Source organism: Anabrus simplex, chromosome 9 (assembly GCF_040414725.1).
Source record: "Anabrus simplex isolate iqAnaSimp1 chromosome 9, ASM4041472v1, whole genome shotgun sequence".
Lineage (NCBI taxonomy): Eukaryota > Metazoa > Arthropoda > Insecta > Orthoptera > Tettigoniidae > Anabrus > Anabrus simplex.
The window spans coordinates 17716925-17731559 of NC_090273.1; the positions used below are offsets into that span (position 1 = coordinate 17716925).

Consider the following 14635-nt stretch of genomic DNA (forward strand, 5'->3'; position numbering starts at 1 on the left):
AAATCGGAAATAGATGGAGCACCTGTTTCCAACTACAAATCATTGTGTTATGCTAGATACAGACTTTTCAGTGAAAAGTTTGTTTTGTTTATAAAAGGTTAATTTCAATCGGGTGAAATTATAAAATGCAGTGTTGTGAAATCCGAGTACACAAAACATAAGACCTATAATGTGAAGCTTATTTTAGGAGTATCTGGTGACATTACAGGAGGAGAATGTGAACGTTTTTCTGGAGCAGGCCCCAAGGCATGTTGTAAGAATATTGCTGCTGTAAGCTACGCATTAGAGCACTTCCCCAAGACTGGTAATATTCAGTGTTCAGAAACATGCAGCCAAAATGTATAAAATTTTCAGCATCCCCCTGCCAAACTGTTTGGGGCCAGTTAGCCCTATGAAAGTGGAATGTTTGCCCTTGGAACAAGTTTTGCTATGTATAATCTCAGTTGCACCAGTTATAACTCTAGTCGAGAGGTATTTCTGTCTAAAAGCAAAGCAGACCAAATGTTCAACTCTTTAAATTGGCAATGCATGAAATTAATCCAAACATTAAATATTATCCCAACAGTAGTTTTATTGATTACGAAGTTAAGGCCTAGTTCTTCGTCAGATTTGTTGGTCCTTAGCTTCATAACTGTCAAGAAGAAACACAGTCTGTTTTCTCCCAGAACAGCAAACACCATATTACGATGTTGGACGTCTACAAACCCTGTATAAAGCAATATAACATTACGATTACGCATTGATTATTCAACAACCAAATTACCTGTAGTATGTTTTGAATGCTGATGTCTTTGAAAATGGGAGTCACAAATGTAACAGTCACTTCTTCGGGTATATTTACTATTTCTTCCCGTATTTCAAAGGAGGTCATTTATGCCTATTCCGATAGTTTAGGCTTATCGTGGTAATCCGGCAATTTTCTGGTGTACGGCCTCTTCTTTGTTTTTGTTGTGTTCGTGGTCCATGGACAAAGTGATGGAACAGCGCCCATTTTTAATCTTCCCTTATTTCCCTTCGTAAATCGCACTTACCCAACAAAGGTTTCGTGAAGTCACCGGGTTTAAAATAATGGGAACACATTTTAATATTTTCGGTCAAATTCTTCTCTCCGAAATTTTTCCTTTTAATAGTATGTAACCATTTCTTCCTCATTTCTTTATTTTGTGGAAACTGGTGAAACGAAAAAATGGGCTTCCCTGATTGTTTCAAAGAGGAACACTGCAACAGCTCGGCATAGTCACGAAAATAACAACTTAAGAAACTTAAATTCGTGGATATTTAGCGGCATGAGTACACAGGAGACAAATGAAGAGCTCATTGCGCTTACCCAGTACAACAGCAGTGCGCTCTATCGGTGCTAGTTCTATACATCCCTATTGCTCTCTATTTACAAGTCTCTCTCTTCCTTATGGCACAGTAGCTGGTCCGGACCATTGCTATACCTGGAACGCCAATCCTTACTTCACTTCCGCCAAATCCAGTCAGCTCATGCAGCAGCTGTGTGTAGACCACTGGATCTCAACACAGGGCTACGGGCCACTCAACACGCGACGACTGTTCGTTGGTTCGACTCCACAGACAGCTCAGGAATTTACATACTCACATGCAGTGAACAACTAAACAACTCAGCAGTATCCAACAGCAGTACGATACTCACAACAGCGAACATTAACACAGGTCCATTTACCTTCACATTCACGATAGCGGCTTTCTTCGCCGACTCACGATGATCCTCAGTCCACAGAAATACACGAACACACGGTACAGTCTTCCGTTCCGTCATCTCCAGCCCATCCATCTACTGGTCTCTCCGACACCACAACAACAGCTTACAACATTCAGGGTTCGGCTGGAGATGGAACTTTCCTGTCGTATCTTCCAGAAATCGCGTGGAGAAACTAGATGAAGGGAACAATAAAGGAAGGGCCGTGGCATGTCCTCAGGCGGGCTGAGAGCAAAGCCTCCGTAGCTCAGGCGGCAGCATGTCGGCCCCTCACTGCTGGGTTCCGTTGTTCAAATCCCGCTCACTCCATGTGAGATTTGTGCTGGACAAAGCGGAGGCGGGACAGGTTTTTCTCCGGGTACTCCGGTTTTCTCTGTCATCTTTCGTTCCAGCAACACTCTCCACTATCATTTCATTTCATCTGTCAGTCATTAATCATTGCCCCAGAGGAGTGCGACAGGCCTCGGCAGCCGGCACAATTCCTATCCTCGCCGCAAGATGGGGCTTCATTCATTCCATCCCTGACCCGGTCACAGGTTGTAGGTTATTATTATTATTATTATTATTATTATTATTATTATTATTATTATTATTATTATTATTATTATTCTAACGCCATGTAGTTTGATAGTACAGCTAGTAGACGTGGTGACTGTTCTTACCGCAGATGGCGCAGCAGTGGCCGTGAGGAATGACGGGTTGGTAGCACGGAGGTCGACCATCGTCCTCACACTTGGCCCTGGCGTAGCTACAGATCATCATGTGCAGCAGGTTCTGGTCCGGCAGACAGACACACCCTGCAGGATCAGTACAGCCGGCCATCGTCAGCTCCACCACCTTCTCACGGAGGACCTCAGGACCCGCCAGGAACCGCCAACCACCGGGTGAGCGGAGCATTTCCCACCACTCGTCCGTCGTCAGCGACTAAAACAGACAAAGAGGGCTTCACCCAGAACTGAATTCGGCTCCTGGTGCAAGTCCACAAGCACAACTTAGACAACAATATCATGAATATTACCTTACTCGTACTTCCACGCCTTGTCCCTGCTAAATGGTCGCTCTCCTTCCTGCCTTGGACTGTGGCAGAATTGAGGAGAGTTTGTGGGAACCGGTATAAATGCCAGGATATGTAATTTTCGGATTTGTCATTGAAACCGCTGTATTCTCCATGACAGTTTCCATGGAGAACGATACAAGTGCATGTTATCTTTGTGACGCCATGACATCGATTAGTCGATTCTGTACTCTGCCAGAGAATACTAAACACTGCATTTCAGAAAGCACACTCAATTCTCTTCTCTTTGATTTATCTAATTCTTGTTGAAATAGAAATTCACTTGTTTTAGTTCATTGTTTATTAGCCTTATAACTAGACCCCTGAGCGGATATACAAAATATGATCCGCATTCGCACTACAGTACATTACACCCGAGGTATTGTGTTAACGTGCCACCTGGCACCAGAACCCCTGCAGTCACAGTTTTATGAGCGACAACTACCGACGTTTGACCGTTGTTCCTTCCTGCGGACAGGAGCCAGTTAGGTTACGGTCAGATTTACGGTTTTATGGTCTCAAGGCTCTTTATATATCACCGTTCTCCCGTACCAGCCAACGGTCGTAGCCGTGTTGAAACACCGGATCCCGTGAGATCTCCGAAGTTAAGCAATATTGGGCGTGGTCAAGATTTGGATGAGTTGCTACGCGCTGTTGGTGGGGGTGAGGGAATGGAGGAGCTGAAAGGAACTGGCCACCCTACCGTACATAAACTCCGGCTCAGGCACACCTCTGCGGAGTTTCGGACTTGCCTTCGGGCAGAATACACCCTTACCTTACCTTACCTTACCTTACCTTACCATACCTTACCCCCCATACCACTGTCAAGGGTCACCAAACCACAAGCAAAAATAAGAGTATACCTGAGTGAAAATTAATAAACATTATTTAGAAATTATCAGCAAAATTATCCGCATACAGAGTTGAGGTAGAATGTAGGCTCACGCTAGGTAAGAGTGTAGGCTTAACCTAACCGGCTGCCCTTCCTCACACAAGGTTACCCTTCTCTACATTGATTGAAAGTTTTGAGGTAAAAATGACGTTTAGAATCAAAAGAGAAAGGTCGAGGGTGAAAACAACTCCTGAACGTAAAAATTCAATAACTCTTAAACCGATGGTCGTAGTAAAATAATTTTTAGCTCAAAATTTATCAAAATTATCCTGTAAACGGTGATACAGATCAACTTTCCCATGACTGTTTCTTTTCAAAGTTTTGAGGTAGAAATGAACTCTACTGAAGATCACCTGGTCCTCGCCTGATTTTGACCCGATCTACTAAAGATCACCTTCTTGTGGATGACTTCTCTGAAGATCACTTGCACAGACGATCATCTGCTTTTGAACCGATCTACTAGTTTTGACCTGATCCACTGAGGATCACCTAGTTTTGACCTGATCTACTGAGGATCACCTAGTTTTGACCCGATCCACTGAGGATCACCTGGTTTTGACCTGATCCACTGAGGATCACCTAGTTTTGACCTGATCCACTGAGGATCACCTAGTTTTGACCTGATCCACTGAGGATCACCTAGTTTTGACCTGATCCACTGAGGATCACCTAGTTTTGACCTGATCTACTGAGGATCACCTGGTTTTGACCTGATCCACTGAGGATCACCTAGTTTTGACCCGATCCACTGAGGATCACCTAGTTTTGACCCGATCCACTGAGGATCACCTGGTTTTGACCCGATCCACTGAGGATCACCTGGTTTTGACCCGATCCACTGAGGATCACCTGGTTTTGACCCGATGCACTGAGGATCACCTAGTTTTGACCCGATCCACTGAGGATCACCTGGTTTTGACCCGATGCACTGAGGATCACCTGGTTTTGGCCCGATGCACTGAGGATCACCTGGTTTTGACCCGATGCACTGAGGATCACCTAGTTTTGGCCCGATGCACTGAGGATCACCTGGTTTTGACCCGATGCACTGAGGATCATCTGGTTTTGGCCCGATGCACTGAGGATCAGCTGGTTTTGACCTGATGCACTGAGGATCAGCTGGTTTTGACCCGATCCACTGAGGATCACCTGGTTTTGACCCGATCCACTGAGGATCACCTGGTTTTGACCTGATCCACTGAGGATCACCTGGTTTTGACCCGATGCACTGAGTGTCAACTGGTTTTGACCCGATGCACTGAGGATCACCTGGTTTTGACCCGATGCACTGAGTGTCAACTGGTTTTGACCCGATCCACTGAGGATCACCTGGTTTTGACCCGATGCACTGAGGATCACCTGGTTTTGACCCGATGCACTGAGGATCACCTGGTTTTGACCCGATGCACAGAGGATCACCTCGTTTTGACCCGATGCACTGAGTGTCAACTGGTTTTGACCCGATCCACTGAGGATCACCTGGTTTTGACCCGATGCACTGAGGATCACCTGGTTTTGACCCGATGCACTGAGGATCACCTGGTTTTGACCCGATGCACTGAGGATCACCTGGTTTTGACCCGATGCACTGAGTGTCAACTGGTTTTGACCCGATCCACTGAGGATCACCTGGTTTTGACCCGATGCACTGAGGATCACCTGGTTTTGACCCGATGCACTGAGGATCACCTGGTTTTGACCCGATGCACTGAGGATCACCTGGTTTTGACCCGATGCACTGAGTGTCAACTGGTTTTGACCTGATGCACTGAGTGTCACGTGTTTACTCTGGCTAAGAGTGGAGGGTCTTAACCTCACATCCAGCCTTAACCACTTGTTAACTTAACCTAACGCTGGGGGTGGTGGTTTACTGACACTTATGAAGGCTGTCAGGCCTAACCTAACTAGGTAATAGGGTTGAATATACATTGGTTATATAAGACCAAGGCCTTTCAGGGTACTGCGCCATGGGTTTCGTTTTAATTTTCATAATAGTAATAATATGCCTGTGCTGGAGAGACCTAGTGTTTACAGCGCACTATGTTTTCTGGTAAGGACTAGAGTAATTTGTTACTTTCATTGACCTGTCTCAGTCTCATCCTTGGCTTTGACAATATGAAAGTGACCGAGGTATGAGCGATGCTATTAATACCATTCCTTATGCAGCCAGTCCCTGCTATGAATGGTGTGAAAATATCGCTCATAGGGTCGGTTAGTGTACGCATTTCAGTGGGCTTGGCAGACTGGTATGTAATAGGAACTTCTGGCTCGGTGAGCAAAGCAACGTGAAACTAACTCACTCCTCGTTTCCCTAGTATGCCTCTTCAGTGACATCTAGGCTATATATGATAGCTTTTGCTAGAGCTCTGGGGAATCGAACCAGCCTTTGGGCTGAATACCCAACATACAAGAACAACAACAACAATAATAATAATAATAATAATAATAATAATAATAATAATAATAATAATAATAATAATAAAATGTCTCAGGTGCCGTGTGCAGGCGTTTTAATTTTATGCCATTTAGACTGCCAGCGTGTACATTTCGACAAAGAATATAGAACTCTGTTGGCCGATCTATGACTGAGTACCATTTAATTGAATGTTAGTGTATCAGCAGAGATCTTGTACATCCCGATATCTAATGACATACTCTAGAGTGCCGAATACCGCTACGGGGTTTGAATCCGTTATCCTCGAAGCTGACAGCCCACCACTGATCCTCAGAGAGAGCTGAGGAGATACGTATCACGAAGTGTTTACGATAACACAAAGTAACCGCTCTGCAGCTGTGATATTGACGTACTAATGTGCTCTACTCTGTAGTGTTGTAAGAAGAAAACCGTACATAGTTAAGCTAAAATCGTTTTGAATGAGTAGAAATGTTATCTTATTAACTCGGATTCTTCGAACACAAGGAATTGCTGTCTTACATTTGATCCAAATCGGAGTTCGCTGACGGATACAGGTAGCTGTGGAAGACGCACACCAATGCTGGCATCTCCGGGGAATACAGCGACGTCGTGACGGCAGGGAACTCTCTCCAAATGAGGCGTTGCCGCTAAAGAATCGTCCGCTTCCGGTATCCAACTTTCTGGATCCAACCAAGCTTTCAGGTTCGTGCGTGTGAAAACATTCTCTGTAACAAGACACATCAACTCATTGCTGACCTTCATAATATTATTTAAATGTAGAAAATTGCTGAGATATTACTGAAAACATTTCTTAACTGACAATGTAAGGGACATGAAAAAACGTAAAATTAAGCAATTTCCCCAATTGTGCTGAAAGTTGAAGGGCTAAAGGGCCCGGGAACGTTTCAAATTTTGAGTCTTGAGTCAAACTAAAAAAAAAAAAATTTCGAGAATCACTCCCAGCTAAATGCAGTTCCTGAAAAACAGCCCAAAATCGCGTTTCTTTACTCGTTTTTTAATTCAATTCGTAGCTAAATTAACTTATTTAGAGTACATAATTCTCTCTGTAATGTGTTCATTGATTCAATACCCTGAGGTATATTTGAGTTTTTGAAAAATATCCACACCGAATGAATTTATAAGGGCTTAAGTGAAAACAATGCATCGACTCACATTAGTGCTCGTAGTGGTGCTTAAGTGAAACAATACATGGACTCACATTAGCGCTCGTAGTGGTGCTTAAGTGAAACAATGCATGGACTCACATTAGCGCTCATAGTGGTAGAGAAAGGCAAACTGCTCATCTAATATCTGCCGGGCTGAGTGGCTCAGACGGTTAAGGCGCTGGCCTTCCAACCCCAACTTGGCAGGTTCGATCCTGGCTCAGTCCGGTGGTATTTGAAGGTGCTCAAATACGACAGCCTCGTGTCGGTAGATTTACTGCCACGTAAAAGAACTCCTGCGGGACTAAATTCCGGCACCTCGGCGTCTCCGAAGACCGTAAAAGTAGTTAGTGGGACGTAAAGCAAATAACATTATTATTATTCATCTAATATCTAATTGACCGGATAACGATGATTAAGAAAAGGGTTGCAAATTTTAGGAATAAATAAAGAATATATGCTCATAGTTTATTATATTTTATTCACCTAAAATTCGTAGCTCATATGCCCAGGATGTTTTCAACATTGAGTTGCTTGCCTGAACTGTGGAGTTTTTAAACGAACAGCATATGTTATGAAACTTGGATCTTCTTCCCGTTCACATAACTCATACCTTAGTGTCATGATCTCACGCTTACCTCACTATTTGACGGTGTCCACCGGCAGTCGCCATTGTCTACGGCCATCTGCTTTAGGAATTATCACTCGAAGAGGTGCGTGAGTTGCGTCTTTGGTCTGGTCTAGCCATCTTCAGGGACCTCTTCCACGCGACGATATAGCTAGTTTACTTTCCCTTGAACAACCAGTTTTTCAAGACTATTTTCTCTCCTTAATACATGTCCAAAGAACTTCAGGATTCTCCGTCTAACAAGAGTGGAAAGTCGACTCAAGATACCAAGCTCTTCGATTATGGACGAGTTAGATCTTTTTTCCGTCCAAGGTGTTCAAAGCATCCTCCGCCAACACTACATTTCAAATTAGTCGATGCACCTTTTAGTCCTTGGCCTTCACTGTCCATGATTCACAGCTGTAGAAGAAGACTGAAAATACGAAGAAACAAACCAGACTTTTACTGATTGCTCGGGCACGCCAGATCGTTCGTAGTTTATCCATAGCAACTTTCCTTCTTATGATCTCTTTCTCGCAGCTGCCAGTGTTGCTCAGCAAGGAGCCAAGGTAAACAAATGTTTAAACAATATCTCCGCCTACTAGACGACCACTAAATTGGAGCTTCTTTCCTCTATCGACAACCATCACCTTGGTGTGCTACGATTGGCTTCCAGCTCAAGACTTTTATTTTCTACCCGCTACAAGTCCATCTTCACTGCTTGCCAATAGAATAGTATCATCAGCAAAACGCAGATTCTGTAACATCCTTCCTCGAACTGACACTCCACCATGCCAGCTGTCCAGAGCCCTTCGCATGATGTATTCCCCGTATATGTTGAACAACAGGGGGGGGGTCATAATGCAACCTTGTCTCACTCTTTTTGACACTCTGAAGGCCTCTGATAGGCCACAGTCCAGGATATATTTCCCTAATTACTCTCCTCTACTCACGTGTTCTCCCCTTCTGATTATTTTTCTCCCATTTCAGAAGTTGTCAGAATTTACAGTAATTAACACATATGAAATGGCACCTTGTTGAATCAAAGGATTTTCAAATCTGACGGCAAGATCGCGACGCCGGTCTAGAATGCCAAGAATAATAGCCGAGAGGATTCTTCGCATCACCCCGTAATCTGCAGGCCTTGTGGTCGCTAGGAAGCCCTGTCAAGACCTGCACGATTTGGTGGGGTATTCTATTACTGAAGATTTGGCCTTTGGTTCAAGGGGTGCTGGGTTCTATTCCCGCACGAGTTTGGGATTTTATCTTCCATTGGTTAACTCCTCTGGCTTGGGAACTGAGTGTTAGTGCCGTCTTCAGCATTCGTATTCATCTTAGGTAGGGCCCCGTCCTCACAGACACGCATCAGGGCCTCTCTGGAGGGCACACACCTTCATTTTTATTCTTGAAAGTTCCATTTAATTCGGGTGACTTTCCTCTGGCGGGACTAGAAATACTGTTACGTATCACACCGTAAAATGTGCTATGTACCTCCATGTGAGTTAACTCGGCTCATCTTAAGCCACTTTTATCGAGGGCTCCGTTTAACTACTTACTATTGTACATTCGTGCCTTTGTTACAACATACCAATTTAATACTGGCAACGGAGTGTCGAGAATTGATGATTCGGAAATAACTTACACAAACTGGTTCGGCACTGTCGCTTAGACTCCAACTTGTCTAAAATTTCCAGTTTCTACTTCTGATCTAAGATAACTTCCTTCCTTTTTCGAGACATGATATTATACTGTAACTGAGGACACAATTTCTATTATTATTATTATTATTATTATTATTATTATTATTATTATTATTATTATTATTATTATTATTATTATTATTATTATTATTATTATTAATCTGTTTACCCTCCAGGGTTGACTTTTTCCTCGGACTCAGCGAGGTATTCCACCTCTACCGCCTCAAGGGCAGTGTCCTAAAGCGTGAGACTTTGAGTCGGACAACTGGGGAGGAGGACCAGTACGTCGCCCAGGCGGCCTCACCTGCTATGCTGAACAGTGGCCTTGGGGGGGGGGGATGGGAAGATTGGAAGGGATAGACAAGGAAGGGGGTAGAAAGCGGTTGTGGCCTTAAGTAAGGTACCATCCCGGCATTTGCCTGGAGGAGAAGTGGGAAATCTCGGAAAACCACTTGGAGGATGGCTGAGGTGGGAATCGAACCCACCACTACTCAGTTGACCTCCCGAGGCTGATTATTTCATTAGTGGCAGTTTCATAGGTCCTGAGTCAGTTTCCCCCTGGACCCCGTTCCAGCCCTCATACCACTTTTCAAATTTTGTGGCAGAGCCTGGAATCGAACCGGGGCCTCCGGGGTTGGCAGCTAATCACGCTGACCACGACACCACATTATTATTATTATTATTATTATTATTATTATTATTATTATTATTATTATTATTATTATTATTATTATTATTATTATTATTATTATTATTATTATTATTTATCCACTTACCTCCCCTTGTACAGTTAGTTTTTCTCCCAAGACTGTGCTCCCCGAAGATGATCTGTCCTTTACTTGGAAGAATCAGCTCGCCGTCAGATGGCAGCACGAGTTGACGCAGTTCCGTAGTTCCCTCTGGTAGGAGAACGCCCAAACGTCTGAAGGCTGGGGGGAACACAGCACGATCTAGCGGGCATGGTGCGCGCTTCAAGCTCCAGTTGTCAGCGTTGTTGAAGTTGGTGTTGTAGCGCCATCTCTTGACCGTCGCTGGGACTACGGTCACAGCTGGAAGGAAATACACGCGTTTGCATTCTTTATCGCGAAACGAACCAGTCTTTTACGACCAGGAGTCCTTTTTTCAAAACTCATGGACTATTAATACTACACTCCTCACTAGTAATTATAGCTGGTGTTTTACAACTGGGAGTTTCTCAAAATCAGAAGACCGAGCGTGTTAGCCGTGCGGCTGTGAACATGCATTCGGAAGGTGATGGGTTCGAATCTCGCCGTAAACTGAACGAAATATGATTATCCATGGTTTCCCATTTTAATATTAGGCTATAATTAAGGCCTCGGTCGCTGTCCCCTCAATCCTAGCCTTTTCCGTTGCTTGAGTGCCCGAAAACCTAAGATGTTGTGGTGCGTCTTAAAACTGTTGGCAAAAATATCACAAGAGTAAATAACTACCACCCGGTGGCCATGCTAGTGGTTACTCGGTTCGAGTCCCGTTTGTCGAAAAAATTATCAGCATTAGAAAATTGACGAACAGGCTAGGAGAGGTGATGGTAAACAATTTATAATCCCTAGAATGTCCGTAACGGTTAGTGTTATTAGCTGCCATCCTCGGGGACCCGGGTTCGATTCCCGGTACTGCCAGGAATGTAAAACTGGCAGGAGGGCTGGTATGTGGTTGAAATGGAACATGCAGCTCACCTCTAATGGGGGTGTACCTGTAAAGAGCTGCACCACCTCAGGACGATACGAGTTTACTATCCCTAGAATGCGTAACGAAAGCCTGGATTCTATTCCAAACCTTGCCGCAGTGCTCATATGGAGTGAGGGCACATGTTGGTCGGTTGGGGACGTAAAGCCTCGAGCAGACCCCTTGGTGCTATTCAACAGGAGTAGGCTATGTGCCGGTACCGGGTTTCACCCTCTCCCTACCTGCTGGCATATACAGTATTACGTCATTCATGAGTTTGACATCAGGAAGGTCAACTCGCTACGTCTTTCTCTCACTTCATACCCGCCCCCGCAGAGGGTGTATAGTACTTGTAATATCAGTCAACTTCACAAGCTCAACAGTGGCTCTTTCTGTCTAGTTCTTTACAAGCAGTTTAGAAGATCGTTGGTGATGATCAAACGTGTCTCTGATTCGACTAAAGTAAATTCTTTGCTGCAGCTCTTTTCAGGCATATTCCCAACGGAGGTGAGCTAACACCAGTCGTCCTGCTTGTCTTAAATTTCTGCCAGTATCGGGAATCGACCCCTGGGCAGCTAATAGCGCTCTTCAGTCCGGTAATGATGCTGGGTACAAAGAAGGCCCAAACTCTATCGAGAAGGATTGTAATACGCATTTATGAATATAATGAATGAATGAATGAATGTTTTGTGTTGAATTGAGGAAGTGCACGTTCTTCTTTTCCCCTGTGGGTGTGGCTGGTAGAATACATCTGTCCTAAGACGAGACTAAAGGAGACACCAGAGGTTCTCAACTTGTGAGCATAGGGTGGTGACCACGGGGCCCCTTGCTGAGGCTGTCATTGTTTCCAGTTACTTGTGTCAGGCTCCTCGTTTAAATCTTTCCTGGCTGACCTCTCTTGGTCAACTCTTGTTCTCCCGATCGTACTAGGTTTTCAAGGCCTAGGGTGGCGTTCGCGGCCCTTCCCTTTCTTTCGTCACCACGTCACAGTATTGAACGTGTCTGCGACATATACATAATCTTTGTATTTAGAAATTATCTCCATTGTTACGTGGGGTGTGTGTGTTTGTGTGTCCATTCTGTTGCTTCATCTTTCTTACTTTCTTAATCCATTTATCATCCAGGGCCGTTTTTTCCCTCGGGCTCAGCGAGGGATCCCACCTCTACCACCTCAAGGGCGGTGTAATGGAGCGTGAGACTTTGGGTCGGAAGATATATGTGGGAAGGAGGACCAGTACCTCGCCCAGGTAGCCTCACCTGGTATGCTGAACAGGGGCCTTGTGAGGAGATGGGAAGATTGGAAGGGATAGAGAAGGAAGAAAGCGGCTTAGCCATAAGTTAGGTAGTGGGAAACCACGGAAAACCACTTCGAGGACGGCTGAGGCGGGAATCGAACCACTCTCTACAGAGTTGACCTCTCGAGGCAGAGTGGACCCCGTTCCAGCCATCATACATCTTTTCAAAATTCTTGGCAGAACCGAGAATCGGGGGTGGCAGCTAGTTACACTAACATGGAAGAAGGACCAAAAATACCTCCCTTAATTGTCTCACTAAGCACGTGTTCCATCGCTGTTATTTTTGGTAAAAATTACTTATAAGTACAACTTATTCATGTTTGATCTTAAAATACACTGCACCAGGTCACATTGTTCCTGTTTCTTCTGATGGAAATTTCCCAAGAACTACTTCTGATGACTTCCGAGAATTCCCATTTTTGTTCGTGGGGTAAACAGATATTGAGAAATGAGAAGATAATTCTGTCAAGCACACCAGCTACAATACAATGCATTGATAAAAACCGGCTTCTTTAAAATACAGTCAAAAGGCATCAAATAGGACTTTGTATGCCAAAAAAGGCAGAAAGCCCTGAAATAAGCATATATGGGCACAATAAAACCAACGAAATCTAGCTAAAAAAAACCACCCTAAAACGGATTTATATCTCAAAAGCCTACGTTTCTGAACACAGGAATAAAATAGGCAAATAGGCAGATTCCCATCTCTACTTATTACTCACCCAAGTGGTATGTCGAAGACTCACCCAAATGATGCATTTTGTTTTTACCGGAAGTTACAGGATTATCCCAAATGATTTATTCCCGAAAAGAGCAGGATCAGCGGGCGTGCCGGACTACTAAAGAGGATTGTACACTGTGTTATCCAGAAGTGGTGTTTATTTTGACATAAATATGTCTTATGGCTGATCTATGAAAAATTGCGTCATGATATTAGTGACACGAAATGTGTGACGCGATGTTACCTAGCAACCGTGCAGGCTGTGATGTGAAGTACTGATGGATGGCCAAGACTCAGAGACATATGGAAGGCTCATCTCAGCACACTCTAAAGAACTAATTATTTCATTAGTGGTAGTTTCATAGGTCCTGAGTCAGTTTACCCCTGTCGGTGCACTGAATCCTGCAAATTCCATACAGCTGTCTCCCGGAAACGATTCCTTAGATGTAGAACAATTAATTAATCGTTACCAGTAGTCTATGAGTTTCATTTATTGAAAGGTATATTTATGATCATTTGTTTTCCCAAAGAGGATTTGATACTATTGTTAAACTGCAGTTCTCACAAGTGACCAGCACATGTAAAGCCATGGAACATCACTCACCCGCACATGCCCGCTATACTTAATACTAACAATTTTCCCACTCTATCAATTTATACTCCCCTGTGGGCGGATAACACCCACTTATCCCCTGCCTGTCCTAAGGAGCGACTAAAAGGGGCCCCAGGGTCTCTTAACTTGGCAGCGTGCGTTGGTGACCACGGGGATATTAAACGAGTCCTGGCATTGTTTCCAATTACTTGCGCCATGCTCCTGACTTTCATCTATCCTATCCGATCTCCCTTGGTCAACTCCTGTTCTTTTCCCCACCCTGACGGTATCAGATGTCGAAACCTAGGGAGTCTTTCATTTTCACGCCCTTTCCTTGGCCGATACCATCATTTACCCCTTCCAAATTTTTCCTCTGATTGTTTGCCCAGTTGTACTTGTTAAAGCAATCACCACCACCACCACCACCACTGTCACTGTTTATGCTGTGATGTTCCTCAGTTCAAGAAATTTTTAATCAGTAGCTTAACTCTCTTGGTAGGAGACGAGATCAAAATCATAATAAATGACTTTGATATGTTATCTTAGTCTCAAATAAACTAGATAATTGTATGAACGACGTCGAAACAGTTCTAGAGAAAGCGTATAAAATGAAAATAATTAAAACTAAAAGACTACAAATTGAATGTAGTTGAATGCAGTCATTGACGTATGAAATAATCTTCAAGGGAGTAAGTTAATATTTTGTATTTGGGTAATAGAATAACCAAAGAGAGAATAAGTAGGAGAATCATAAAATTCATTGTCTAAAAAGGAAGTTCCACATGT

At 43.9% G+C, this 14635-nt stretch overlaps 1 protein-coding gene across 1 annotated transcript in view; it reads right to left on the reverse strand.

The window, feature by feature from the left end:
- LOC136881165 (uncharacterized) overlaps window positions 1-14635 on the reverse strand; it is a 128140-nt gene that overhangs the window by 20734 nt on the left and 92771 nt on the right. The window contains exons 9-11 of the mRNA XM_068229243.1: window positions 10332-10604; window positions 6605-6810; window positions 2386-2647 (exon numbers count right to left, since the gene is read on the reverse strand). Coding sequence (XP_068085344.1) covers window positions 2386-2647; window positions 6605-6810; window positions 10332-10604 — 741 coding nt within the window. The remainder of the gene's footprint in view (window positions 1-2385; window positions 2648-6604; window positions 6811-10331; window positions 10605-14635) is intronic.